Source organism: Ovis canadensis, chromosome 3 (genome assembly GCF_042477335.2).
Source record: "Ovis canadensis isolate MfBH-ARS-UI-01 breed Bighorn chromosome 3, ARS-UI_OviCan_v2, whole genome shotgun sequence".
Classification (NCBI taxonomy): domain Eukaryota; kingdom Metazoa; phylum Chordata; class Mammalia; order Artiodactyla; family Bovidae; genus Ovis; species Ovis canadensis.
Genome location: NC_091247.1, coordinates 182789124 through 182815395, shown reverse-complemented (window position 1 = coordinate 182815395; position 26272 = coordinate 182789124). Strand labels below are relative to the sequence as shown.

Genomic DNA, 26272 nt, shown 5'->3' with positions numbered 1-26272 from the left:
TGTACTTCTTCCAGCCCAGCGTTTCTCATGATGTACTCTGCATAGAAGTCAAATAAGCAGGGTGACAATATACAGCCTTGACGGACTCCTTTTCCTATTTGGAACCAGTCTTTGTTCCATGTCCAGTTCTAATTGTTGCTTCCTGACCTGCATACAGATTTCTCAAGAGGCAGGTCAGGTGGTCTGGTATTCCCATCTCTTTCAGAATTTTCCACAGTTTCTTGTGATCCACACAGTCAAAGGCTTTGGCATAGTCAATAAAGCAGAAATAGATATTTTTCTGGAACTCTTCTTGCTTTTTTGATGATGCAGAGGATGTTAGCAATTTGATCTAGGATCATACAGCTGTTAAATGTTGGAACCAGGAGTTCAAACAAAGTCCATGTCCTAAACAATTTATTAATTGACTTCTGGGGCCATTGAAAGGATTAAGTTCATGTATGGTTAACTGGTATTGGCTTTAACCAGTGGTCCCCAAAGGGTAGTCCACACAACAGCAATGCTAGATATTTGTTAGAAGTGGTACTTAAATTCTTAGAAATGTTTCCCAGGTTTAGATAGACCTGGTTTTACATGTTGATATGTTCCTTAGTTGATATGAATATAAGTATTTATGCTGGTGGGACTTCACTTATATCAGCTGAGAATAAGTCCATACCAGCTGAACCTTGAGGAAAGATAACTAAGTATTGTAGATGTAGTTCCCTCCTTGCTTTCTTGTCCAACAGGTATTTATGGACTCGGCAGGAAATTATCCTGTGATCTATCAGTGATATCCTACATGGACCTAATGGGTACCAAGACCCTACCATTCCCAGGCTGGCTGTGTGATCTGTGCATGCCAACACTGGCTAAGTAATTTCTCCTCCCAACAGAGTTGCTTCTTGGGAAAGAGATCTCAAACTCCTTCATTCTTAGATAATAGATGCTCAGTAATGTCCTTTCACATAGTAGATGCTCAGTAATGTCTCTTGATGATGAAGTCATCGCAGTTCACCTGCTGACAGCTGCCTTTTAAGCAAAAAGCACCCAGCAGGAGCTCTAACTGTTACAATCACCTTGAAAGCTTCTAAAAACGTCAGCCTGGGGCCAATCATATCAGAATATCCAGGGGTAGGGGAAGAAGGGGAAAGGTTAGGTGTGAGTAGTTTTGAAAGTTCCCCAGGTGATTTCAAGATGCAGCCCCGATGGAGAACTCCTGAGCCAGAGTGAAAAAGCCACATTGCAGAGTCTTCATCTGATGAACACTAGATCAGCAGAGGGTCACAGCTGGAGACCCAGTGGGTAAAACCCAGATAGGCTTCCTCGAAAGCTGCCCTCCACTTCTTAGATTAGGCCTGTGAGCCAAGCTGGAAGCAGCCAGAATCCTGTCTTAAGAAGTTCCTGTGCACAATGGAAGGTGCAGCTGGAAGCACTTATGCTGGAAACCCTGACTGGGTGATAGTCCTGAAATTATTGCCATATGTCTCTAGCTGGGAGGGCAGGGCCCACGGTTGGCCCTCCACCCCCTACAGCTTCCCTTCCACCAGCCGCTCAGTCATCACCCACGGGAGCCCCCAGTGTAGCTTCATCAAATGATTTTATGGAGCATCTAGATTTTCCTTGCAGGAAGCCAGGCCCTGGAAATGCAGGTAAAAATCCAACATCACCCCAGTGGAGTTCACAGCCTAGAAGGAGAAATGAGCAGTGAATCAACAACTAGAATGGGACGTGATAAGAGTCAGGATGGAGAAAAGCACAGAAAGATAATAATAATGGGGTTGATTGTGTGAGAACTTCGGGGAGGAGGTTTGAGGGGGCTCCAGCAGTCTTCTGAGGAGAAGTTGTAGAAACATTGAGGCTTTTTTATTCCTTTTGAAATATTCATATATATATTTTTTAAGTTTGCAATAATTTTAAGCATAAAGTTGAACACACAAATTGAACAAATATTAATATTTTGCCATATTTACTTCAGATCCTTTAAGAAAACAATTCTAAACTATTTCAAGCATAGTAGAAGTTCAGAGAATAATATAACAAACACCCATTTATTGAGGTGGTGTGTTGAGGAGCCAGGCTTCAGGGCTCTGCAGTGGGACATTGGAGAGATGACTTAACCCTTTAGTTTCTCTGTCTTATTGAAAAAAAAAAAAAAAACACAACTACCTTTACAGGTAATTGTCAGGATTAATTAAGGTAAAGCTCTTTAAAAGACAAAATTTCCTCACACACACTATGTGCTTAATAAACATTAACTATTGTTATTTATGTGCTCATGACCCTGCTTGTCAAATCAACATTCTGCTGCATTTGTTTTATAAAGTGGGCTTTCCATGTAGTGCTAGTGGTAAAGAAACTGCCTGCCAATGCAGGATAAAGGAGATACAGGTTCGATCCCTGGGTTGGGGAGATCGCCTGGAGGAGGGCATGGCGACTCACTCCAGTATTCTTGCCTGGAGAATCCCATGGACCGAGGAGCCTGGAGGGCTACAGTCCATGGGGTCACAAAGAGTTGGGCATCATATCATAGCTGCTTTTAAAGACCCCTCTGTGCACACTTCCCTGTTCTGACTGCTAAGGAAGAATAAAGGTTCGCTAGGAGGTCTATGTGCAAATGTCCAGCGCAGGATATGGGGCAGGGGAGAGCCTGACTTCTGAGAAAACCCTACAGTATGGTCAGAAAGGAAGGTGATAGAAGGAGGCAGGAGAGGTGCTGGGTGTGTCAGTGGGGGCCGTGATGAGCCCATTTCCCTCCAGAGAGGACCCACCCAACTCTTTTCTCTCTCTCAGGAAACCCCTGGGGTCCCTTTTAATGGCTCCTTTCAAAAAACACAGAAAGTAACCTCACCCATGCTTGCTCCTCAGCCTGGAAAATTCCACCCTGTACAGGTTAGCTTTAAGAGAAGAGACTCCCAGGGGAGCTGCAGGAAGGGGGCTTAGGTGCCCTGAGTACCCCAGCGGCAGGAAATGAGTGATTGAGGGCTGTAGCCCGGCCTGAAGCACTCAGCCCCTCTTGGCCCCAAGTCTGTTTCAGTGAACAGTTAGCTTGGGGTAAAACTCTACGAAAACTATGCACCCCACCCCCACCAGTTGGACACTTTCGCTGCCTGAGCTGATAGAACCCCCTGGCCTGTTGAGTAGTTAGCCTGATCAGAGGCACACATGGGGTTCACCAGGCACAGACATTTGTAGGAAGGGCTTGGGGACAAGTGCGTACTAGCACCCAGTCTCGGTTGGAAATGTGCTCTCCCATCACCCCTCAGCAGCGCCAGCATTTTTTATCTCACAGTGGGCTTTCCTCCCTGGCCCCCTCCCCTGTGCATCTCCGGCATCCGCTCCAGCCCTGCTGAGGAACAGCTGCTTGGAGGCCCGTCTCTCATCAGCTGCCTTATCTCCCTGATGAATAATGTTCCCCTTCCCGCAGAGGCAGCCTGGCAGGAGGCCCACCCCCGGGGAGAAGCAGGCTGCTGACAGGGCCTGGAGCCCAGGCAGCTGTCAGAGAGTGGAGTGCTCCCCTGGGCCCTCAGAGGGTAAGGACTGAATCCCTGCCTCACAGAGACATGCCACCTGAGGCTCCACGGCCGTGGAGAGCTGCACCCCACCAACCCAGCCATCCTAAGCACACCTCACACCCTTCGGATGCAGTAACCACTCTGGGTGCCAAGGAGACAGAGGTCCATCGGTCCTGCTCCACAGGGGTGGGGACTGCTTACGGGAAATGTGATTTATACTTAATGGTACAGAGTTCTGTATTTCATAGTTCTGTGACCAAGAGAGCACATCGAACCTCTCTAGGTCTCGGCTTTTCCCATCTGCAAATGGGCTAATAATAGTGCTGTGGAGATGCTGGGGTTGTCTGCTCAGACCCCCTTTGCCAGCTAGTGCACCAGTCCCAACGCTGTGAGTGCCATGGTAACAGCTATACCTCTGGTCTTCTCCAGAGCCTTTGGCTTAAGGTATTAGCATCTCTGAGACATCCAAAAGGCTATCTCCTTCTGCCACCCTCCCTCTCCCTCTCCCATCAGCCGAGCTGGTAACTGACTAATGCTGGGGACACAGAAGCTGAGCCTCTTTCCTCAAGATGGGATAACTCCATGGGACTGTGCTCCAGAAATCTCTACAAATCCAGCCAAGGCTAGACCTTAGCCATGACTACATCCATCCTCAGCCCCTTCCCCTTCCTGTCCTGCTTCTCTCATCCACTTACCCGCTTAAGAGCACACCCTTCCTCCTCCATGGATCATAGGCTTTGGAAGACTGTTTTAGGCACCACTTTTAGGGGACCCAACCCAAGACAAGTACCCACTTCACAGGAGCTCTGTGTGAGGATGCAATCAGATAAAGCTTAAAAATACCCATGTGGGTGCCTGCCACTCAGCAAGTACCAAATAGTGATTCTGATTCTCATAAACTACTGCTGTGTGACAGGATGTCACAATGGAACTCGGGCAGATACGACAGAGAGGTGGGTGTTGAAAGCCTCAGTTCCAAGACTGGAGTTGGAAGCAGGGCCCTAGGAGGTCATTTAGCCAAACTGTCCTGTACAGTGAGGAAACTGAGGCCCAGAGAGGAGAAGCTGAGGTGTCAGAGGCCCACAGCAAGTCAGGAGCAGAGGGGGTACTAGACTGCCCCATGCTTCCCAGCCCTTCCTTCCCACTAGCCCCCCTTGCTCTTTTGGTGTCTTGAGATGCAGTGTCCCTGGTAGCTGTTGAAGTGCTGCTGACTTTAGATGGGCCAGGACCCTGGGAAGGTAAGTTGGAGCACACTCCCAATTCCACATGGCCCTGAGCACCTGCTAGTACTGGACACCTGCCGGGAGCTCAGAGACTTGGTATTACAGACGGACATACCACCTCCTCGTCATTCAGAGACCTCACTGTTTTTAAAGTGTGCGTGCGTGTGTGTGTGTGTATGTTGGTTAACTTTTATCCCAGGAAGTAAATAATAGCCTATTCTACAAGGAACATTTTATTGACCAAGCTTTGAAAGAACAGTAAGAGCATTAGACAGGAAAGAACATTCCTGGACTCACTTTTTATCATATTAAATAAGAAGGATAGTCTTAATTTTCATAATAGTCTCTCTGAATAGCCTGCTGTCCTTGTTTTCCCCAAGTATGTGTTGAATTACAAAGATGAGACAGATCTTGGCTTCTGGATATTGCTGGAGTCCTGTGGGGTTGAAGTATAGAGTGCATATTATTATCCATGTGACCAACCCAGGCTTCCCTGGTGGCTCAGCAGTAAAGAATCTGCTGCAATAGAACCAAATATTCACTACTAATTCATTTAACAAAAATTGTTGAGGAACTTTTCATTGTCAACTTGTGCTTCGATATAAGAAGCAAATGTAGATATGAATATCAAAATCTGTAAAACTTAGAGAAAATTATGTACTGCAATAATAGTAAAGGTTCTTAAATAAAAACTGTGATGTACTTTAAAAAAAAAAAAGAAAAAGAATCTGCCTGCAATGCAGGAGACCGGGGTTCAATCCCTGGGTCGGGAAGATCCCCTGGAGGAGGGCACAGCAACCCACTCCAGTATTCTTGCCTGGAGAATCCCATGGACAGAGGAGCCTGGTGGGCTGCGGTCCATGTGGTCATAAAGAGTTGGACACAACTGAAAGTCTGAGCATGCGCATCCGTGTGACCAGAGATGACCATAGTGGAACTGGAGAAGTAGACCTTTTAAAATCAAACCAGATGCAGGATTTTGTGTTGGTGATATGGCAATTGGACTTGAATCTGCACATAGTAGACAGCCTCTAAAACTACTCAGATGTGTGTCCCATAAAAAATGTCTCTGGGCAATGTGGAAAAGAGACATCAAAGGCGGGGCAAGAACCCTGCCCCCAGATAGAGGCAGTCTTGGACAGGTGAAGAGTTAACTAGGAGACCACAACATGTGAGCAGTTAGGAGATGCTGTGTGAGGAGTTTTCAGGTGAGCCAGACACCCTGAAGGTATGGGAATGGAGGATGGGGAGGAATCATGAGGAGGTAGAATCTGAATTGGAATTTTTGAGGGGCAGTTTCCTAAGCATGGGATTCCCTTGCAACTCAGCTGTTAAAGAATCTGCCTGCAACGTAGGAGACCTGGGTTCGGTCCCTGGGTTGGGAAGATCCCCTGGAGAATTCCATGGACCATATAGTCCATGGAGTCACAAAGAGTCGGACACGACTGAGCAACTTTCACTTTCCTAAGCATGGGCTTCCCTGGTGGTTCAAATGGTAAAGAATCTACCTGCAATGCAGGATACACTAGTTTGATCTCTGCATTGGGAGGATCCCCCTGAAGAAGGAAATGGCAATCCACTCCAGTATTTTTGCCTGGGAAATTCCATAAGCAGAGGAGCCTGGTGGGCTCCAGTCCATGGGGTCGCAGAGAGTCAGATGTGGCTGAGCAACTGACATACTTCCTAGGCAGAGGGAGTTGCATGGACAGAGCACAGTGTGAATGGATGGAAGATGAGCGTGGGAGCAGCAGGGCCATGGACCTTGATATAAGGATGTTCTAGGAGCAAGGAGGAGACAGAGCTAAAAGGAAGCCCAGGCTGCCTTCTCGAGAGCACTGAGCTGCAGGGGAAGAAGTAGGAGCTCCTGTCTGTGGGCAGTGAGGCTGCCAGGGGTTTGAACAGCAGAGTGGCAGGAGGGAACCATTACTTCAGGATTAGTACAGGAGTGGAATGCAGATGAGGGTGGTGGTGGGAGAGAGGACCCTTCCTCCCCACGTTGGAGACCATACACTACTAGCTTTCAGGTCCTATGTCTTATCTAGACAACTTTGGTCTGCACATACAATGTGGCCCCATGTTTTTTTTAAATGAAAGATTTTATACAAAAAGACTTCACATAAAAGGCAGGATTCTGGCTTCATTTGAAAACCAGAGGATTTGGTAAGACTGACCAAGGATTTCCATGTGGCCACCACATGCTGGAGTTGAGTCACAGTTGTCCTCCATAGGTGGAGACTTGAGTCTTATTGGAGTTTTTCCCATAGCAGTTCTGCTTTATTTATTTTTGGTGTACGATTAAAAAAAAAAAAAACTTGTTTATGAGCCATCAGCCTTTAAATTACTGAGAATTTCTTATAAATATCCAGAATTGGACTTTAGAATGTTATTAGGGCCACCTGGGACCTTGTTCCTATGAGGGCTTAGCAGCTAGAGCAAAGGCTGTTTTCTATTTTCACCAGGGCCCACTTCCCCCAGCTCTTCACAGAGCCCTGTGTTAGCTGCCGTCTGTCATAGAGGTTGTGTTCTCCTACAGGAAGAGGAAACATTTCTAGTGTTCAAGCCGTTATTGAAAGTGGGAAAATGAAAGAGAGAGTAAGGGGCGTGTGTGCTTCTAAAATGAAGGAAGATAAGTTATGACCAACCCAGACAGCATATTAAAAAGCAGAGATGTTACTTTTCCAACATAGGTCTGTCTACTCAAAGCTGTGGTTTTTACAGTAGTCATGTATGGATGTGAGTTGGACTATAAAAAAGCTGAGTGTAGAATTGATGCTTTTGAACTGTGGTGTTGGAGGAGACTCTTGAGAGTCCCTTGGTCTGCAAGGAGATCCAACCTGTATATTCTAAAGGAGATCAGTCGTTAATATTCATTGGAAGGACTGATGCTGAAGCTGAAACTCCAGTACTTTGGCCAACTGATGAAAAGAGCTGACTCTTTGGAAAAGCCCCTGATGCTGGGAAAGATTGAAAGCAAGAGGAGAAGGGGATAACAGAGGATGAGATGGTTGGATGGCATCACCGACTCGATGGACATGAGTTTGAGTGAACACCCTAGACACTTCTGGAGTGGGGAGTGGCTTCTTACGTGGGGGGTCAGAGAGAAGAATCACAGATGACTTCAAGGTGATAGATCCTGGGTTGCTGTGAGCCTGGGGGTGCTTTGACAGAAGTCAAGAGATCCACAGTGGAGGAGCCTGATGATTTAGGGTCCAGGAAGGGTGAATTTGAGGTAATAAGGATGATGCTGGTGAGACATTGGTTACGCATGTCAACTTTGAAGCACTCTGGTCCATGTGGAAATTGTTCTTATTGTGCTTAATCTCTCAGTGCCTTAGTTTCTTTTTTAAAAATTATTCCTTCTTTACTTTTATTTCGGGCTTCCCTGGTGGTTCAGACGGTAAAGCGTCTGTCTACAATGCAGGAGACCTGGGTTCAAACCCTGGGTTGGGAAGATCCCCTGGAGAAGGAAATGGCAATCCACTCCAGTACTATTTCCTGGAAAATCCCATGGACAGAGGAGCCTGGTAGGCTACAGTCCATGGGGTCGCAAAGAGTTGGACGCAACTGAGCGATTTCATTTTACTTTTATTTGTATTTATTTTTAATTGAAGTATAGTTGACTTACAGTATTATATTCATTTTATATATACAGCTCATAGTGATTTGATATTTTTATGAATTAGTGATGATTTCTTGAAAAATAAGATTATTGATAGTCTCCTTATAGGATCATTGTGAGGATTAAAGAGAACATAATTAAAAGCCTTCAAATGACTCCCGGGGCACAGGAAGTGCTCTATAAATCGGAGTCATTTCCACTATTGCCTGTGAGGACAAGGTGGGTGAACCCACTGAATAGAGGTGATTTTCCAGGGCAGGGAACCAACTTTGAGCCTTGGAGAATAGCCAATCAGGGGAGAAGACACAGTGAAGAGCCCGGAGGGAGCAGCTGGGAAGCGTGGGGAGAGCGTCTTCAGTGCAGGGCGGATGGTAATCAAGCTGCAGAGGACCAGGGTGAATTTGCCCCAGAGAACTCTTGGCAATGTCTAGAGACATTTCTAGTGTCACAGCTGGGCCTGGGGGTGCTATTGCCTCTATCGGGTAGAGGCCAGGGATGGTCCCAACACCCTACAATGCATAGGACAGCCTCCCACAACGAAGAATCATCCAGGTCCAAGGTCAATAGTGCAGAGTGGGAAACCCTTCTCCAGAGCCAGCAGCTTCCAGGTTTGACTCATGGTTCCACCAACAACAGCTGTGGAACCTCGGCAAGTTCCTTAACCACTCTGTCTCTGTTTTCTTATCTGGAAAATGGAGATGAAAATAACAGCTCCTTAAATGAGTCAGGCTTGAATGAGTGAAGATACATGGAGGGCTTAGAATAGAGGCTCACTGAACATTAGCTGTTATCAGAAATCAGGGAAAGGGAGGACATAGCAGAAAGCATTTGATCTTGGAGTTTGGCTTTTAGGAATGACCTCAGTGTGAGTTCACTAAGGTGGAAAGGGGACTGCCAGCTGGATGCAGAGGGTGGTGGAGATGGGTACGTGGGAATTGGGGCTGTAGGCACATATTGTAGCAATGGGAGAGAGTGGAGGATGGGCTAGTTACAGCTGCCAGCCCAAGTGAAGGGGATTGTTTTACCTTTAGTTACTTGTTTATGCCAACCAAAATTTTGATTAATGCCCAAACCACGGTATAACAAAAATGGAAATTTTCAAAACAAAATTACCTGTAGCCTCACCACCTTAACGAATGAGCAACGTTCCAGCTGCCCTTCCAGTCTTTTCATGTTTATGGTACTTTAGTCATAAGGCAGATTCTCTTTTCTGTTGTTTTATGTCACGTGAAATGGTCCCATCAGCATTTTCCATGATGTTACATCATTGTTACATTTATCATTTTTTTCCAAAATGAAGATGAACCTCATTGTTTTTTCGTAGTTGTAAAAATGCTTTGTACTCTTTTTTTAATACAGATAGTACAAAAAAGTCTGAAGAGAATGTAAAATCCCCCATTTCCCACCCCCACCCTTCAGAGATAGCCAGCTTAGCGCTTTTGGTGAACATCCTTCCAAATAAATCTCCATACACTTATCTATGTGTTGATTTGTTAACTCTTTTACATAAAGTTACGTAAACATTACTTAACTGTCATTCATTTTCAGCCTTGAAGCAAAGGTTTTCTTATTGTTGGAGTCAGGGTTGTGTTTTTGGGAAGTGAGGAGGGGGCTGTGGATGGATACGCACAAGAAGAAAGAAAGCCAGGAAGCTGCTAGAAAGAGGAAATATTGGGGGCGTGCAGAGTATTTGTTTCCTGAGGCTGCTATAACTAAGTGCCAGAGGCTGGGCAGCTTACACAACAGAAGTTTATTCTCTCACAGTTCTGGAGGCAGGAAGTCTGCGATCAAGGTGTCAGCAGGGCCATGCTCCCTTTCAGTGATCTAGCTGAGGATCCGTTCCTGTCTCTTCCTTATTTCTCGTTGTTGCCAGCAATCCTTTACATCCTTTGACGTGTTGCCAGCAATCCTTTACATCCTTCGATATGTCGACTCATCGCTCTAATCTTTGATTCCATCGTCACATGGCGTTCTCCTCTTCCTCTCTGTGTCTGCATCCAGATTGACCTTTTCTTAAAAAGATCTAGGCATTGGGTTAGGCACTCCACTCCAGTATGACCGCACCTTAACTTGATTGAATCTGCTAAGACCTGTTTCCAAATCAGGTCACATAGCCAGGAACAGGGCTCAGGACTTTGATATATCTTTTGGAGGCACACAATTCAACCCGTAACATGTGAGATCCCTGGGGTGATGGAGAAGAAGGATGGAGCAAGGGTGGAGTCACAAGAATATCTCTGACATGAAAGGCAGAAGAGACTGAGATCAAGAGACCGATACTCTGAGGCTTCTGAGGCTTTGAAGGAAGACGGGGAAGCCTCCTTCCTCTAGCAACTCATGTCTATGTTTTATTAACCTCTTCAGTTCAGTTCAGTTCATTCGCTCAGTCATGTCCGACTCTGCAACCTCATGAATCGCAGCACGCCAGGCCTCCCTGTCCATCACCAACTCCCAGAGTTCACTCAAACTCACTTCCATCGAGTCAGTGATGCCATCCAGCCATCTCATCCTCTGTCATCCCCTTCTCCTCCGGCCCCCAATCCCTCCCAGCGTCAGAGTCTTTTCCAGTGAGTCGAGTCTTTTCCAGTGAGTCAGCTCTTTGCATGAGGTGGCCAAAGTATTGGAGTTTCAGCTTCAGCATCATTCCTTCCAAAGAAATCCCAGGGCTGATCTCATTCAGAATGAATGGATCTCCTTGCAGTCCAAGGGACTCTCAAGAGTCTTTTTCAACACCACAGTTCAAAAGCATCAATTCTTCGGTGCTCAGCTTTCTTCACAGTCCAACTCTCACATCCATACATGACCACATGGAAAACCATAGCCTTGACTAGATGGACCTTAGTCAGCAAAGTAATGTCTCTGCTTTTGAATTTGCTATCTAGGTTGGTCATAACTTTTCTTCCAAGGAGTAAGCGTCTTTTAATTTCATGGCTGCAGTCCCCATCTAGTAGTTTACAAAGAGAGCCCCGAGACTCACAGAGAGCCTGGCTGTGTGTAAGTGCCGCCGGGCCTCCCCCACCGCCCTCCGTGTGGCTGGTGGCTGCCGTGCGCACACACACCCCCCCCCCCCCCCCCGCCCCGCCCCGACCCTGCTGAGGCCTCCTGTTGTCCGCTTCTCGACAGATTCCTGGTCGGCCACACCTCGTTTCTCTTTGGCCTGGACTAATTTCTTGCAGTTCTTGGGCTGGCGGGAAGCATCGCTAATTCCTAAAGCCCTTCCAGATGGCCCATTCAAGGCTCTGCATCTGCCTAGCACACACATCTCTGTTCTGCCCTTGCTACAGTAGTGGTCCATAGCCTTCAGGAGGGTGGATTCCCCTCTGCTTTTCCTCAGGACACCTGTTATGGCTGGTGTGCTTAGTTCTCTTGGTTTCCTTCCCACAGATTTGGTATCTGAGGTGGTATGTTTAGAGGTGGAGAGGGATGGGGGAGGAGTGTGAGAAGTGGGAGAAGTTTTGAGGACACCTGGTCTCTGCTGGTGGGCACAGATATCAGAAGTCCATAGCCTTCCCAGGCATGCCTGGGGTCACATCTGGCTTTGATGGATCAACATGTGACCAAAGTTAGCAACACTGTCCCTTAGTTAGCCTGGCTCTTTCAGAAAACGACTGTGACAAAATAGCAGTCAGGTGGCTGAGAATACCGAGGCTTCTGCGTATTAACTTAGGCTGCGGGCAAAGCCCAGTTGAAATCTTTTCTGGCCACTGCAGGCTTCTGCAGATTGAGGGAATTATTATGCTTCTCCAGTGATGAAAAGTGACTCAGCCTTTGGCCCCCCACTTTTTGACACTGCCTGGAGCACCTGGTAATCTCCCAGCAATGCATCACCTGTCCCGTCTCTACCATTTAATTGTATGTTGTCCTTGATTTCCTCTCCAGCGTCGAATGCCACTTCCGAGAACAGACCTGGGATCAGAAACCCATGTAACATAGCTCATTTAAGTCTAAAGAATAATAAAACCCAGGTACAGCCTCTAGCCAGGATGTGCCAGCTTGTGTGGGACTGAAGGAGGCCTTCTTGCTCAGGCATGAAAGACACAGGGCATGTGCCCGGAGGGCCGGTGGAGGCAGAAGAGCAGGAAGGGGTTCACGAGAGTTGTTGGAAATGTTTACCCAACCATATATCTTGCCACCACCTCATCAGACTTTATACTCCTGCCATGTAACCAATTGTAGACTTTGCCACTTCCTCTCAATACCAGTCAGAGCAGTAGTGAGGGCGAGCACCAGACCCAATTTAAACCAATGTAGGCAAAATAGAATACTTAATAGCTCAAGTGGGAAGATCCCCTCGTAGCTCAGTTGGTAAAGAATCTGCTTGCAATGCATGTAGACCTGGGTTCGATCCCTGAGTCGGGAAGATCCCCTGGAGAAGGAAATGGCAACCGACTCCAGTATTTTTGCCTAGAGAATCCTATGGACAGAGGAGCCTGGGAGGCTACATGAGGTCGCAAGAGTCGGACACGACTTAGTGACTAAACCACCACCAATAGTGCAAGTAACTCAGAAGATACGGACGGCTCCAGTGTCAGGCTCAGGAGGATTCAGGGGCTCAGTGAGGCAGACAGGCTTGATCGCCCTGTTACAGGTAGGGTCCTTTCATGCAGCAGGAAAACAGTGTCAAGCTTAGCTGGCCACTAAAGGAGGATTGTGACAACCCTTTTGACATCAGCAGTGCAATCCTTAGACCAGTTACTGCCCAGAGGAACGCAGTTCTTTGATTGGAGAGAATTTTATCATGGAGTCTATTTCCCCCCTAAAGAGAAGTATACTGAGCAGATAAAACCGATCACAGACCACTGTCTTCTCACCTCAGGAATCCCCGCTTTCAGTTGCAGGTGCTGTTCCCTCCACCTGGAAACCCTTAAAGCCCTGTCCACGTGACAAACCCCTACCTTTCCTTCTTGACCCGAGCCCTCCGGCACACACTCATCCACACATTCCCCAGGGAGAGTCGGCCCACCTTAGTGTTTCGTGTTTGCCTCTGTTGTTTCGCTCACTCACTTTTTCATTTGTTCTTTTAGGAAATCTTTATCCTTTAGCATTGCACCCACCTCCTCTCGGACTGTGAGTCTTGTGAAAACAGGAATGATGTTCCAGTCATCCTAGGATTTCCAGCCTCTACGGGGTGCTTGGCCCATTGTCAGGGCCTGAAACTACTGACTACATCCTCGGATGGTGGGGTGACATGCAGGACGTGGCTATTCCCTGACTGGACAGGAAGCACTGGGTGCTGGGTGTGGAGGGAGGAACTGCATGCTGGTGTCTCTAATTTTTCACCTTCTGTGAAATCTCAGGCTGTGTGGAAGACACTGTGCATTCTGTGCAGCAGCCAGTGGCAGAATTTCAACTGTGACACATGCCTGGTTTGCTCTGATACAGTACTCATGGAGAGTGTTTATTTCTCACAGATTGTATCTGAGGATCTTAAGCAGTCATGGGGTCCAACTTGCATTTCCTAGGGTTAAAACTTTCTTTGTGGTGCTAACGTACCTCCAGGAACACAGGACTCATTGTAAGGCAGCCCGCTGGTTATTAGGGGCCACGTGTCAATTTCCTGGCTACTTTGGCCATCAATCCTATTTCTCTTCTCTAGGATCACAAGGAAAGAGAGCGTTCCTTTTTCTACTTTGCATTCACTCATTCTTTCATAATAGTAGTGTTGGTCACTCAGTTGTGTCTGACTCTTTATGACCCCATTGACTGTATTTGCCAGGCTCCTCTGTCCATTGACTTTTTCAGGAAAGAACACTGGAGTGGGTTGCCTGGCCCTCCTCCAGGGGATCTTCCCAACCCAGGGATCCAAGCCAGGTCTTCCTCACTGTGGGATTCTTTATTGCTCCACCACCTGGGAGGCCCTCCTTCTTTCATGTGTACGTGCATTCATTAACTTCATCATTCGTTTAAAATTACTGATAAGGACCTGAGCAGGTCCCCTGTTCTCATTGAGCTGACATCTTTAGAGGGAAGAGACAGACAATAAACAACTAAATATATAAACCGGAGAAATACAGTTGTCATAAGAGCTGAGAAGAAAATAGGGCAATATGAGGGTTGAGGAAAATTTCAGTAGAGCTAACAGGACAGGTGTCCTTCAGGAAATGAATTTAAGCCAATAAGTGACAAGAATGAGGCAGCCACACACCCATTTGGGAAAAGAGCCTTCAGGAAAAGAAATTAAAGGGAGGAGCAATTGTCAGTGTGGTTCTGGCAGAGGTGCTGCTGCTGCTAAGTCAGTTCAGTCGTGTCCGACTCTTTATGACCCTGTGGACCGTAGCCTTCCAGGCTCCTCTGCCCATGGGATTCTCCAGGCAAGAATACTGGAGTGGGTTGCCATGCCCTCCTCCAGGGGATCTTCCCCACCCAGGGATCGAACCCACAACCCTTACATCTCCTGTATTGGCAGGCAGGTTCTTTACCACCAGCGCCAGCTGGGACGCCCTTGGTGGAGGTGAGGGAAGAGGAAAGTAGAAATGAGAATGGAGAGGCAGGCAGGGGCTTTGTAGCTGAGGTAAGGAGGTGAGCATTTGTCATCAGAAAGACAGAAGCCTTCTGAGGGTTTTGAGCATGGAGCTGATGTATAATTTTATTTTATTTATTTATTTATTTTTAGTTTTTTATTTTTTAAATTTTAAAATCTTTAATTCTTACATGCATTCCCAAACATGAACCCCCCTCCCACTTCCCTCCCCATAACATCTTTCTGGGTCATCCCCATGCACCAGCCCCAAGCATGCTGCATCCTGCGTCAGACATAGACTGGCGATTCAATTCACATGTGTAATTTTAAAAGAGCATTTGGAATATGGAAGCTTGAGGTAGATTCTCAAATCCTGGAAGACAAAGTGGAGGTTGCTACTAATTTATTTCAAAGAGTAAGAGAGATCTGGTTTAGCGGTGAGTTCTAGGTGCTCTAGAGAGACAGCACCGTAATATCCGGGACTAGAGTTGGAGCATCCCGAGACAAGCCACTGGATTTTGGCCAGTGCAAGACTTTGAATTCCTCCCAGAGCAGAGTGGAGTCCCCCGAGTGAGGCCCCAAGTGTGCTAGCACTGTTGTCTGGGAGGGAAACTGCACTGCTGGGAAGAGGGTGTGTCACGCTGTCAGACCCGGAGCCCCAGGGGACCCTCGGAGCTTCAAAGCAGAGAGCAAAAGCAAGAGGGAAAGACTCAAGGGGAATGGACAGTGTGTTCATATATTTTGTTAAGATTCACAGGCATAAATAAAAAGATAATCAACTAGTAAAAACATTACCACACATGACAGATGAAGGCCCCATCAGAGCTCATGTCCATGAGGAAACAGGGAGACCCCATTTTTTTTTCCAGTGAGGAAAGATGTGAGCAGACTTCTACAGTAAAGAAAGTAAATATGGTAATTAAAAGTATTCAATCTTACTAAAATCATAAAAGTGCAAACTGAAACAGAAATGGGGTGCAGGGTATCTTTAGAGGGACATGGTTTATCAAACTGAAAAATGTATTTTGTAAAAACTGCTGAACTGGTGAGGCTGCAGTGAGACAGACACTGTCATATGCCCTGGTGCTGTGCATATTTAAAAAGGGATAGTTTTCTAAGTACCTTTAAAAAAGTTCATAACCTTTCACCTAACAGTTCCACTTAGACATTATCTTAAAGAAATAATTTTAAATGAGGTCAATTTGTGTGCAAAGATGTGCATGTGTGAAATATTGGAAAGAGGCTACTTGATGATAATAGATGATTGGTTGGCTTAATAGTATATCCATTCAGTGCACTATTAGGAAACCATTATAAATGATACTTCTGAAGATATTTTGATAGGGAAAATACCCTATAATATGTGGAAAACAGCAAAATCATAATTACTAGAAAACATAAAATCAATTATGAGTATTATATACATAAAATAGATTATTGAGTCATGATGTACACATAAGAAAACACAAATAATATGTGCTTATTATTCTAAAGGTTATTAGAATTTTTTCCGTGTTGAGAATTGCAGATAATTTTGTTTCTTTCTGTTTTCCAAGGGTGGTTTGGGTTTTTTTTGTTTTTTATTTGCACGATGAGCATATATTATTTTTAAAATCATCTAAAATTAGAAAGTACTTGTAAATCAGTGCTCCCTTTGGTCATTGGATCCCTGTTAGAGACAGACACACCTCTTCACCCCTCCTTCCATGTCTGTTGCTGTGAGACCCTGCAGTGTAGGGCAAAGGGTGGGGAGGCAGGAGGAAAGAAGGGATGTGGTACAACCTCCTCCTGTGCCGTGGTAGTGCTAGGTGACCTGGGACACATCACTGCCTGGCTATAGGGCTCCGTTTCCCCATCTGTAATATGCACTGGTGGGACTAGCTCATCTCTAAGAATGCAGCAGGGATGTAGGCATAGCAGCTCTAAGGTTCTAGCCAACCCCAACCCTAACCATAGTGACATCACTGACTGCTTCTGTGCACCCACACTCGGATGTCACCGTACACATGGCCACCTTCAGGATCACTTACAGCTTAGCCAGGGACACCCTTGCCCTTTTCTTTGGGAATGGGATGTGATGTTTATGTACATCATTCATTCCTTCAACATGTTCTTGTAATGACCCTGATCCTGGGGGCAGGCACCATAAGGCCCGAGCTCAGAGCAATTCAAAAAGTGTCTTCCCTGGGGGCAAGTCTTTTCCCTTTGAGGGTTATTTTAATTTATATTTGAATTATTTTAAAGAACTACAGTTTATTTGAAGCTAAGTGTCAGTGTCTGGATGAGTCAGATGGCTCACACCATTTTAAGTGTAAACCACCTACCTACTGTGAGTCTTGACTTTCTCTGGGCTTAGAAGTGAAGAATCCAGATTCAGGTGCAGTGTGAATGAAACACTGTGTGAATCTACCTGCAGCCATGTGACAGAGGGTAGAGCGTGTGGACTTGGAGTCAGATGACCTGCGTTCAAACGTGGCTCTCCTGCTTCCCAGCTTTGTGATTTGGGGAAGTTCACAACATCTCTGACTTGCATTGTGTTCCCATTTGTAAATTGGAAACAGTGCTGACCTTACCCCGGTCTGCTTGTGCGCTTCAGTCAGGATCTTATCTCCAGAGGGACCTGGCAGAGCCTGGCATGTTCTCAAGCCATGGCATCACTACTCTTGCTGCTCCCCAGAGGTTGCCACTTGAAAGGGACAAGAAGTGTTGAAGACGCACTAGAAGGAGCCTGCGCTGCACCATCATTGTGACCCAGGGCCATGAGGCTGTACAGCCCTGGCCCTGCCATTTACCTGCAATGTGTCTTTGTGAGCAAGTGACCTGTTCTTCCTGAGCCTCCAGGTACTCGTCTGTGAGATGGAATTGACGGCAGCAGCACCCACATCCCAGGGCAATAGTGAGGACTTGGTAACTTGTGTATCCGCCATAGTGCCTAGTAAAACCACAGTATGTTCACTGAATTGTTTGATATGTTTTTTTTTTCCATTTGCAAATTAAATACTTGTTCAGTATAAAAAGTTTAGAAAACAGCCTTAAAAAGAAATAAAGTGTGAATTGTTTTCAGTCCTTTTACTTTGCAGTTGCTGTGTGTTTGCATCTGGTCTTCCTCATCCCCACTCCCCAACCCTGTCCTCATTCTGAACTGAGGTGCTATCCCCAGCAGGCTTTGGCTTGGTGTCCTGATTGTCCCATCAGCCCATCAAGTATGTAACACTGCTGTTGGTCCCTCTCTTGGCAGATCCTTCAAGCCGGACTTCATTCTTGTCCGCCAGCATGCCTACAGCATGGCCCTGGGCGAAGACTACCGCAGCCTGGTCATCGGCCTCCAGTATGGAGGGCTGCCTGCTGTCAACTCCCTCTACTCTGTCTACAATTTCTGCAGCAAGCCCTGGGTGGTAGGTGCTGGGCCAACCTGACTCAGAAGGAAGGGGAAGCAGGGACTGGCCTCCTGGCCCTGAAATGGACCCATTCCCCAGCAGGGAGGCTCGGTAATGAAGGGAGTCTTTTTTATTTAAAGCAACTGAATAAACAACTTGGATCCCAGACTCCTTCTTGTAGTTATTACGTAACAGATATTATATAGCATGTTATGGTACAGTGTTACATTATAATAATGTCAGTGGTAAGAGGGGGACCCTACTGCTCTCACTCTTTGAGCATGGTGACAGCAAGGTCTCTGCAGTGCTGGCACTCAGGATTTATTGAATGCACGTATGCATTCATTTGGTAGATATGGATAATTTTTAAGCATTGTTACTATGGCCTTGGTCTCCTTCTCATTCTCCCCTGACTAAGCTTTGAGGCCTACAACATCCCAGGAAGGGTCCTCAGCGGTATTAGTTCACCATCCTTGTTTTCCCACATAGCCTTGGTGATGGTTGCAAGTACAATTCATTAGTACCAACTGCACTGTGTTGAGCCCTTCACATGCATATTATATTTAATCTTCAAACTACCCTGATGAGTAGGTATTTCTAATATCTCCATTGGACAGAAGAGGAAATTGAGACTTTCGTCGCTAGTAGTAAGTAGTGAAGCTGGACATTCTCCAAAACTCTTCCTTGATTATGGAATTGCTCTCCTTTTCTGGACTTTAGTTTCCTTATCTGGAGAATGAGGGACCCTCGCATCATTTCTCATATTTCTGAGGTACCTCAAGCCTATTAAACTGACAGCATGTTTCACCACAGCGGCAGGCTACAGCCCAAGAATCTTCCAATCCTGGCATGATGCAGAGAGTTCCTAAGTTATCTGTTCTTTCCGTGTGAGCTCTCAGTATTGAGTTTACCCCAAAGTCAGTTTGGCACAAGACTTGGCTCCTCTTCCAGCCAGTAGGCATCCACATTAGGCCTTACACTGCACCTGATTCCTTCTTTCTGATCAGAGTCTACCTTACTCTTCCCTGCTTTTGTTCACTGACAGCTCCTATTGCCTGATGGGGTGAATTCCCAGCTCTTTGTCCATTGAGCATCTCTAGCACACAGCTGTCTCACTGCACACTGGAATGCCCTTCCTCCTTCTCTTACATCATCTGCCCCTGAAGTCATCCTCACCCCCTGTCTGTCCCTCTTCCAGGTCCCACAAGCCCCTCATTTCCCTCTAGCAAGATGTCATTATCTCAGCCATCTGCCCACAGGCTGTCTTTCCTCCAGACCTGGTCTCACGTGTTCAGTGTGTTGCTCCTGAACACATATAGCTGTGTACCCTTGTCGAGTACAGTACTGGGCACAGAATGAGCTCCCAGGGCTGCTGGGCAAGGTGGATGACAGAGGAGACTGGAGAGGACAAATGTCCAGTCAAGGACCTGGCCTTTATCCTGTGGGCAGGGAGCAGCTACTGGCGCAGATAGGTGTTTGAGGCATGGGATCCAGTGGGATATTTCTCCATACCAGGTAACAGTGGTTGACCAATGTTCTGTCATATTCTGTCCTAGTTCTCTCAGCTCATTAAGATCTTCCATTCCCTGGGTCCTGAGAAGTTCCCACTTGTGGAGCAAACATTTTTCCCCAATCACAAGCCAATGGTGAGTACCTTTTTTCACTCTTATCATTTTTGTGGTATGGAATAAATACAGATGTCCATGTACTCAGTCCATTTGAATGCAGGAGGTGGGCATGGGGGCTGCTCTGTGACCACCTAGGCTCTAAGGAAGAGCTGTGATATCCTGTGGGAACACCTGGCTTAAGAGTCAGGTCTCCAGGTGAAATTTCAGGTGGTAGAGTAAATGACAAAGATACACAGCATTCTGTGGGACACTGGCAATTTTCAGCAAATCAGGGGACAACTTGAGCTGGCAATTGGAAACAGAGGTGAAAGATGATTCTAAGGTAGAATGTTATTTCATGTGAGCCCTGTGCAGGTCTTGGTTTCAACTCTTATTTTAATAAAAGCAGTGATATTTTGTTTCCATTAATCATCAAAGGGCAGTTTCCTTGTGCATCCTCTTTGCACTCAAACTTTTGAATATACCCAAGGTTGTTGCTGGGAAGTGGTTGGAGTTTAGCTTGAAATATGTGGGATAGCCTCCTGTTTGAAGGATGGGAAAGGTGAACGTCTTTTTGGGTATGAGGTGGGGAGCTCTCCATCCTGCGGCCAGAAGAAGTTAGATGGAAGAGTTCCGGGCTGCTGGGAAGAGCCCGTGACATGCCTGCTTTCATGGTCAGTGGTCTTGTTAAACTGGTCAAAGGAATGCAGGGCCATGGCCCCATGCATGCCTTGCAAAGAACACAAGTCTTGGGGCACAAGATGGTTAATAGGGTTCCAGCAGTCTGCTTTTAGTCCCAAGCTTAGGCAACTGAGCTTCGAAGTCCTATTTGGAGACACTAATAGGTGTTTCCAGGTGGGGGGACAGTCTAAGCAGGTAAAAATGTTTCTCATTGACTCTCTTTCCCTTGTATCTGATCTAATGAGGTGTCATACCATCCAGGGTATACTGGTTGGAATAAGAAGGGGGCATGTTCCAACAAAGTGAGAAACAGTGAAGAAAATTCAGGATTTGTCCTCAAACTAGCCTGAGTTTGAATCCCAGTTCTGCCTGCTTACTAGGCTTTGGATCTCTGTGAGCCTCAGCTTCCTTGGTTGAAAACCATGTATGAGAGTGGAACCACTTCATTGGGTTGTTGAGATTTAACAGGATCATGTGTACAGGGTACTGTGCTTGGCATACAATGCTGCTACTGCTAAGTTGCTTAAGATGTGTCCAACTCTGTGCGACCCCATAGACGGCAGCCCACCAGGCTCTGCCGTCCCTGGGATTCTCCAGGCAAGAACACTGGAGTGCGTTGCCATTTCCTTCTCCAGTGCATGAACGTGAAAAGTGAAAGTGAAGTCGCTCAGTCATTTCCGACGCCTAGAGACCCCATGGACTGCAGCCTACCAGGCTCCTCCATCCATGGGATTTTCCAGGCAAGAGTACTGGTGTGGGGTGCCATTGCCTTCTCAGTGGCATACAGTAGGTGCTCAAAATAGAGTAGTTTTAAAAGTGGGGCAAAGCCATACCTTGAAACATTGTCAACACTGGGATAATATTTCGGTGAAGGGTTTGCCGCCAACCCAGCCCATTGAGGGTGACAAGCCCAGCTGTAAGTTCCGAGTGGGGCTGGGTTGGAGGAGGGTGTTGCACGGCTGTAGTGAGTTCCTGGCATTCCCAACTAGGCCAAGTCATACTTGAAATTCCAGGCAGGCATTTGGCATCAAGGACTGCTGTTTGAGCCGCCCCCCTCCGACTTTCACTAGGTTGAGATTCTAAGAAAGAAAATAGGGAAGGCTAAGTCAGGGCTCCAGTCTGGGAATACCCAAACCACTAACAGGTAATTAGATGTTGATCCAGATTCTGTAGAACTGGGGCGAACCCTGGTCATAGAATCAGGGAGGAAGGTCAGGGCTGGATTAGCCGCCACAGGAAGTCTAGGATGCCTCTCCTGAAAATGCTCCCGCCTGGGGAAAAGGGCTGGGGCAGGGTGGGTCCATACTGTGGAAATGAATGGAGGGAAGGGACTATGCACAGGCCAGGGGCCAAAGCAGGCAGGACCTGACTTCTGAGACCCTCTGTGGTCGCCATAACCCCCAACAGCGGGTCAGGACACAAAGAAGCAAGAGACTGCAGGTATGTGATAGAAATAAAACCACTTTACTGTTTAGAATAAAGGACACACTATAAAAAGTGAACATTATGCAACATTACAAGACAATATACATTCACGGAATATAAAATTCATAAATAACATGGAGGAAAACTGTAAACAGTGCTACAAAATTTAGCAACAAATACATTCCTTCCAGACAGGGTTTTCTCTAGTTGGTTTCTCTCCATCACTTCTGGGTCTCAGGACAGCAGACCGGCTAAGGAGGAAGGGGGGTGGTGCCTGGGAGAATTTATGAAGCCCCTCCCCTCGGACAATGAGCCCTTCTTGTGCCTCCCAGGAGTCCATTTGGAAGCTGTTGATATCCGTCTCCCCAGCATGTGCCATTGTGTTTTGTTTTTGCTGTCAGAATTTTTAAAGTGTTTTTCTTGTGTAAAACTATTTTAGTGATATTTTTACTTTCTCAGCCAGGAGCCAAACACTTGGGTGTCATTTTTGGTTAATCCATGTTGCTGGTCAGGGAGCACATGATGAAGGACAGAGGCAGGGGTGGGTGTTGTCTCCTGGGGACCACAGTTTCTCTGAGACAGCTGTTCCAATAAGTCATTTTTTTAAATTGCTCAAGAACCCTCATTTTTTGTATGAAAAATGGTGCTCATGGGGTGTAGCCTGATTGCCATTATGTGTCTGGGGAGTCTCCCAGTGCTGGCCAGATGGAGCACTGGCCTGAGAGGTGAGAGCTTAGGTGTGGTGCCTCCTGCATAGGGAGGCAAAAGAGATGGCCAGAGGAGGCCAAGACATCTCAGAATCACAGGTCCTATGGCCCTGGATTTTTAGGTGAAATCATGGCTTCTCAATGGGGTGGACGAATGGACTAGAGGGAAAAAGGAATGGGAATGACCAGCAGAGTGCCCAGAGCCAGTTGATAACAGAGCAAGGATGTGAATGTACTTGCTGTTTTTTCTCTTCTCCTTCGTAGTCCAGAAAGGACTAGGATGCCAACAGGGAGGAGTCTGGAGGACTCTCCATGCTCATTCCCTCTAGTTCCCCCATTTACCAATCTAGCTGCCTGCACAGTAGAAGTCTTTACCCTCCATTCCACTGTAGAATTTGATTCAGAAAAATGGCGGCATGTGGGTTTTGTTTTTTCCTTTTCTCTTAAACACAGTGTACACATATTACAGCCTACACATGACATAAGATTTAGCAAAATAAAACGCTCATGAAATGAATGAAATACAGAAGTGTCTCAGCTACATAAATGACTTTAAATTATACAGTAAGTGAACAGGTGAAATAAACAAAGCTATAGCTTATAGAAAGCTCAAAAACCGCCCTCTGACATCACTCTGCAAAGGACCCTTCTTTGCTCAGGACCTGCTGTTCTCCTCACCAGGGCCTGGCAGATGGGACTGTGGTTCCACCAACTTTTCAGAGGGAAACTTCAGGTGATTCGTGCTCAGGACTCACCTCAAGTCCCTCTTTGTGTGAGTGGAGGTGGCCCCACCAGGGACCAAGAATAGCCAGATGCCTCATTGAGTCACACTGATGTCCAGTTGTGGGAGGGCACCTGTGCAGATCAGGTTAGGGGTTCCACCTTGTAGGACTTTGAGGTTCAAATTAAGAAAATCTTAAAATACCAAGTCTGTGACTTACCCCTTAAAAACCACTGGCCTCCTGAACTCAGCACCTTCCACTTATGCTGCCCCACTGAGAGCAAAGTCTCCTGTTTCCTGCATGCCGAATGTCGCCACCACAAGGTGAAAAGTACTAGGTAATGAGACCAGTCTGGAGGAAACCAGATGCCTTGACTGCCTTCTCGCTCTGAGGTTCTGCCAAACACCTTGCCTGGGCATTTGTGTTTGTGAGCGAGACATTACATTGTGTTGTCTGCTTCTTTTTTTTCTCCCGTTTAAATTGGCAGCTCTGTTTCCTAAAGTGGAATGAACTGAAGATACAAATACTAATAGAGGACAAATACCCATAATCTGAAAAAAGAGACAGAGCCATCATGTTAAATGTAACCATCCTACCATCCTCAGTTTTGTAAAATACACATCATCACCGACTCTTGGCATCTCACTTTCAACACTAAAACTTAAAGTAATTTTATTTAATCAGAGAATTTATATTATAGTTTTATTTCAAAAAACACAACAAAAACCCTACAGCTGTTTGCAGAGTCAGGTTTTCCCAGTGACCACCACTTTTAATTCTATGAGGTGAGTGCCTTAGGATGTGGCATTCACCCGCCAGTAAGCTACAGGAAAAGGAGCAAGTTGTCCCCAAACCCAGAAAAGGTGGCCATCTAGCCAAGGCAGGACACTGCAGCTCTCCTTCCTGTGCCCAGGCCCTGACCCACACTGACTCGCATCTCCCATCTGAGCCAGCCAGTAAAGGCAGTTAAATGAAGGCCCCAAACATGAAGCAGGAGAAAAGGAGGACAGAGGTCAGATGACCCCAATTAGAGGGATGCTGAGGGTGCTCAGAATTTCAAATTTTAATTAAAATGAAAAAAAAAATAAAAGATCAACTTGGAATGTCATGATTTTCTTCAAACAAGCAACAACAACAAAATAGAAGAGATTAAGCTATTGGCATATTTAACAGCATTGAACAGAATTCTGTGTCCTGTAAAAAAAAAAAAATTAGCTTACGTCCCCACGTGGGTATATGTAAATGTGTATGCAAACACACCCCCCTAGGTGAACTAAAATGCTACTTTGGAAATAATATCCTCTACCCAAATCTACTTGTTCTATATCTGTGGATAGTGTACGGTGTTCGTATTTCTCCGATTTACATAAAGGCAAGCTCCTGGCCAGATCTACCGAAGACGTTTCCAGGAGGAAATCTTGTGGGAAGTGAGAAGAGGAAAGACATTCATCTTAGTCTCTCACCTGAGCTTTTGTCTAAGGCACATTGCCTCCTGACCTCAGGCAGATGTTTAAGTCTTCATCAACTAAGAAAATTCTGTTATTCTGGCCTGGCTGCTTGCTCCAGACTCAGAAACATCTGGTCAACCCAAGCATCAGTGGCTGGGGGAACTGTGTGTGCTGCATCGTCCAGACCCTCTTGCAGTTTCTTCCTTCCCTCCCTCACTCTCATGTGCAGACACAGACAGACACAGTCTGGTAAGGACATGCAGTAGCATCTCCTCGGTGTGTAAGATCTTCTGCGTACCTTGAGTCTATCTGCCGGCTGCCCTTGACTGATTTGAAACAGTTGGCTTTTCAGCAGCTTCCTTGTCTGTGTCCTTTATGTACTGAGGAAGAGGGTAGAGAAGGGCGAAGGGGGGAGAGTCTGGGAGATGGTGAGATGGGAAAGAAGAAAGAAGGGTAGATATTACAATGCCCTAATCGGGTAGTTTTTCAATTTTTGTTTTCCTAAAAAAATATAGATTATATCATCATGAAGAAGAGGAGTACCCATTCCTCATTCTTTCTGGCATGACACCAAAAATTTCCGGGTGGAAAGGGGTGATGTCAAAAACCAAAAAGAAAGGGAGGGGTGGGGCCAGGAGGATGGTTCCAAATAAACTCCATATGACAGCATAGATTTTCCTCTAAGTGTTCGAAGTGCTAAATTTGCAAGAAAACAGGCACTAATTTCATTGTCATCATCTGAGAAGAGTTAGTGTCCAAGGGAAGCTCAGTGGGAAGGGAGGGAAGTGAGGTGGGGCTGGGTCTGATGCTCAGGGGTCTGTGGCATTGATGATGCTTTTGTCCGGGGGTGCCCATCCTCGGTACCAGCTACAGTAGCCACCCTTCTGCCGGATGCAAGCGTAGTGTTTGGACTGGTAGCCAGGGTAGCCGAAATTGGAGAGCATGTCGGTCCAAAGACACTCATTCTTGGAGGTTACAAAGCAAGGCAGGTAGTAGCAGGATTTGATCTGCAGTGAAATAACAAACAAAGGTTGGTGGACTCTGCCAGGGTGGACTTAGGCCTGATGCAAGATCTCTGCGGTGGAGCCCAGCCACATCCCTCCCTTAGTGAGGACAATATAAATAACACTCACCAATACTTACTGAGTACCTACTATGTACCAGACATTTCTTCTAAGTGCTTCTAACTTATTCTTTAGTCATGCCTCTCTTTAATTCTCATAACTGATTGATCTCTCTTTTACAAACAATAGAGCCTCAGAGAGGTTAACTAACTTGCCCCAAGTCACACAGCCAGAAAGTGGTAGAATTAGATATTTGGGAGAGCTTTTCCTCTCAAGTGGTAACAGGCAAGCATGAGAGTTCTTAGCAGTTGTAGGGAATGGAGAAATCAAAAAGATTAAAGCATAAAAATGTAGAGTCCAGCTGCCATAGGCTGGAAATCAGACAGTGAACTGTGTGACTTAGGCCTAGCTACTCTCTGGGCCTCTGTTTCGTAATCTGCAAAAT

The 26272-nt window shown here is 46.3% G+C and overlaps 2 protein-coding genes across 3 annotated transcripts in view; one reads left to right on the top strand and one right to left on the bottom strand.

Annotated features, from left to right (window-relative positions):
• SYN3 (synapsin III) overlaps positions 1-26272 on the top strand; it is a 490317-nt gene that overhangs the window by 132097 nt on the left and 331948 nt on the right. For both annotated transcript variants that reach the window (XM_069585265.1, XM_069585264.1), the window contains exons 5-6: positions 18035-18191; positions 19730-19819. In XM_069585265.1, the coding sequence (XP_069441366.1) occupies positions 18035-18191; positions 19730-19819 (247 nt within the window). The remainder of the gene's footprint in view (positions 1-18034; positions 18192-19729; positions 19820-26272) is intronic.
• Positions 21905-26272, bottom strand: part of TIMP3 (TIMP metallopeptidase inhibitor 3) — a 58922-nt gene continuing 54554 nt past the window's right edge. Inside the window, exon 5 of the mRNA XM_069585268.1 lies at positions 21905-25770. Coding sequence (XP_069441369.1) covers positions 25573-25770 — 198 coding nt within the window. The 3' untranslated portion in view covers positions 21905-25572. The remainder of the gene's footprint in view (positions 25771-26272) is intronic.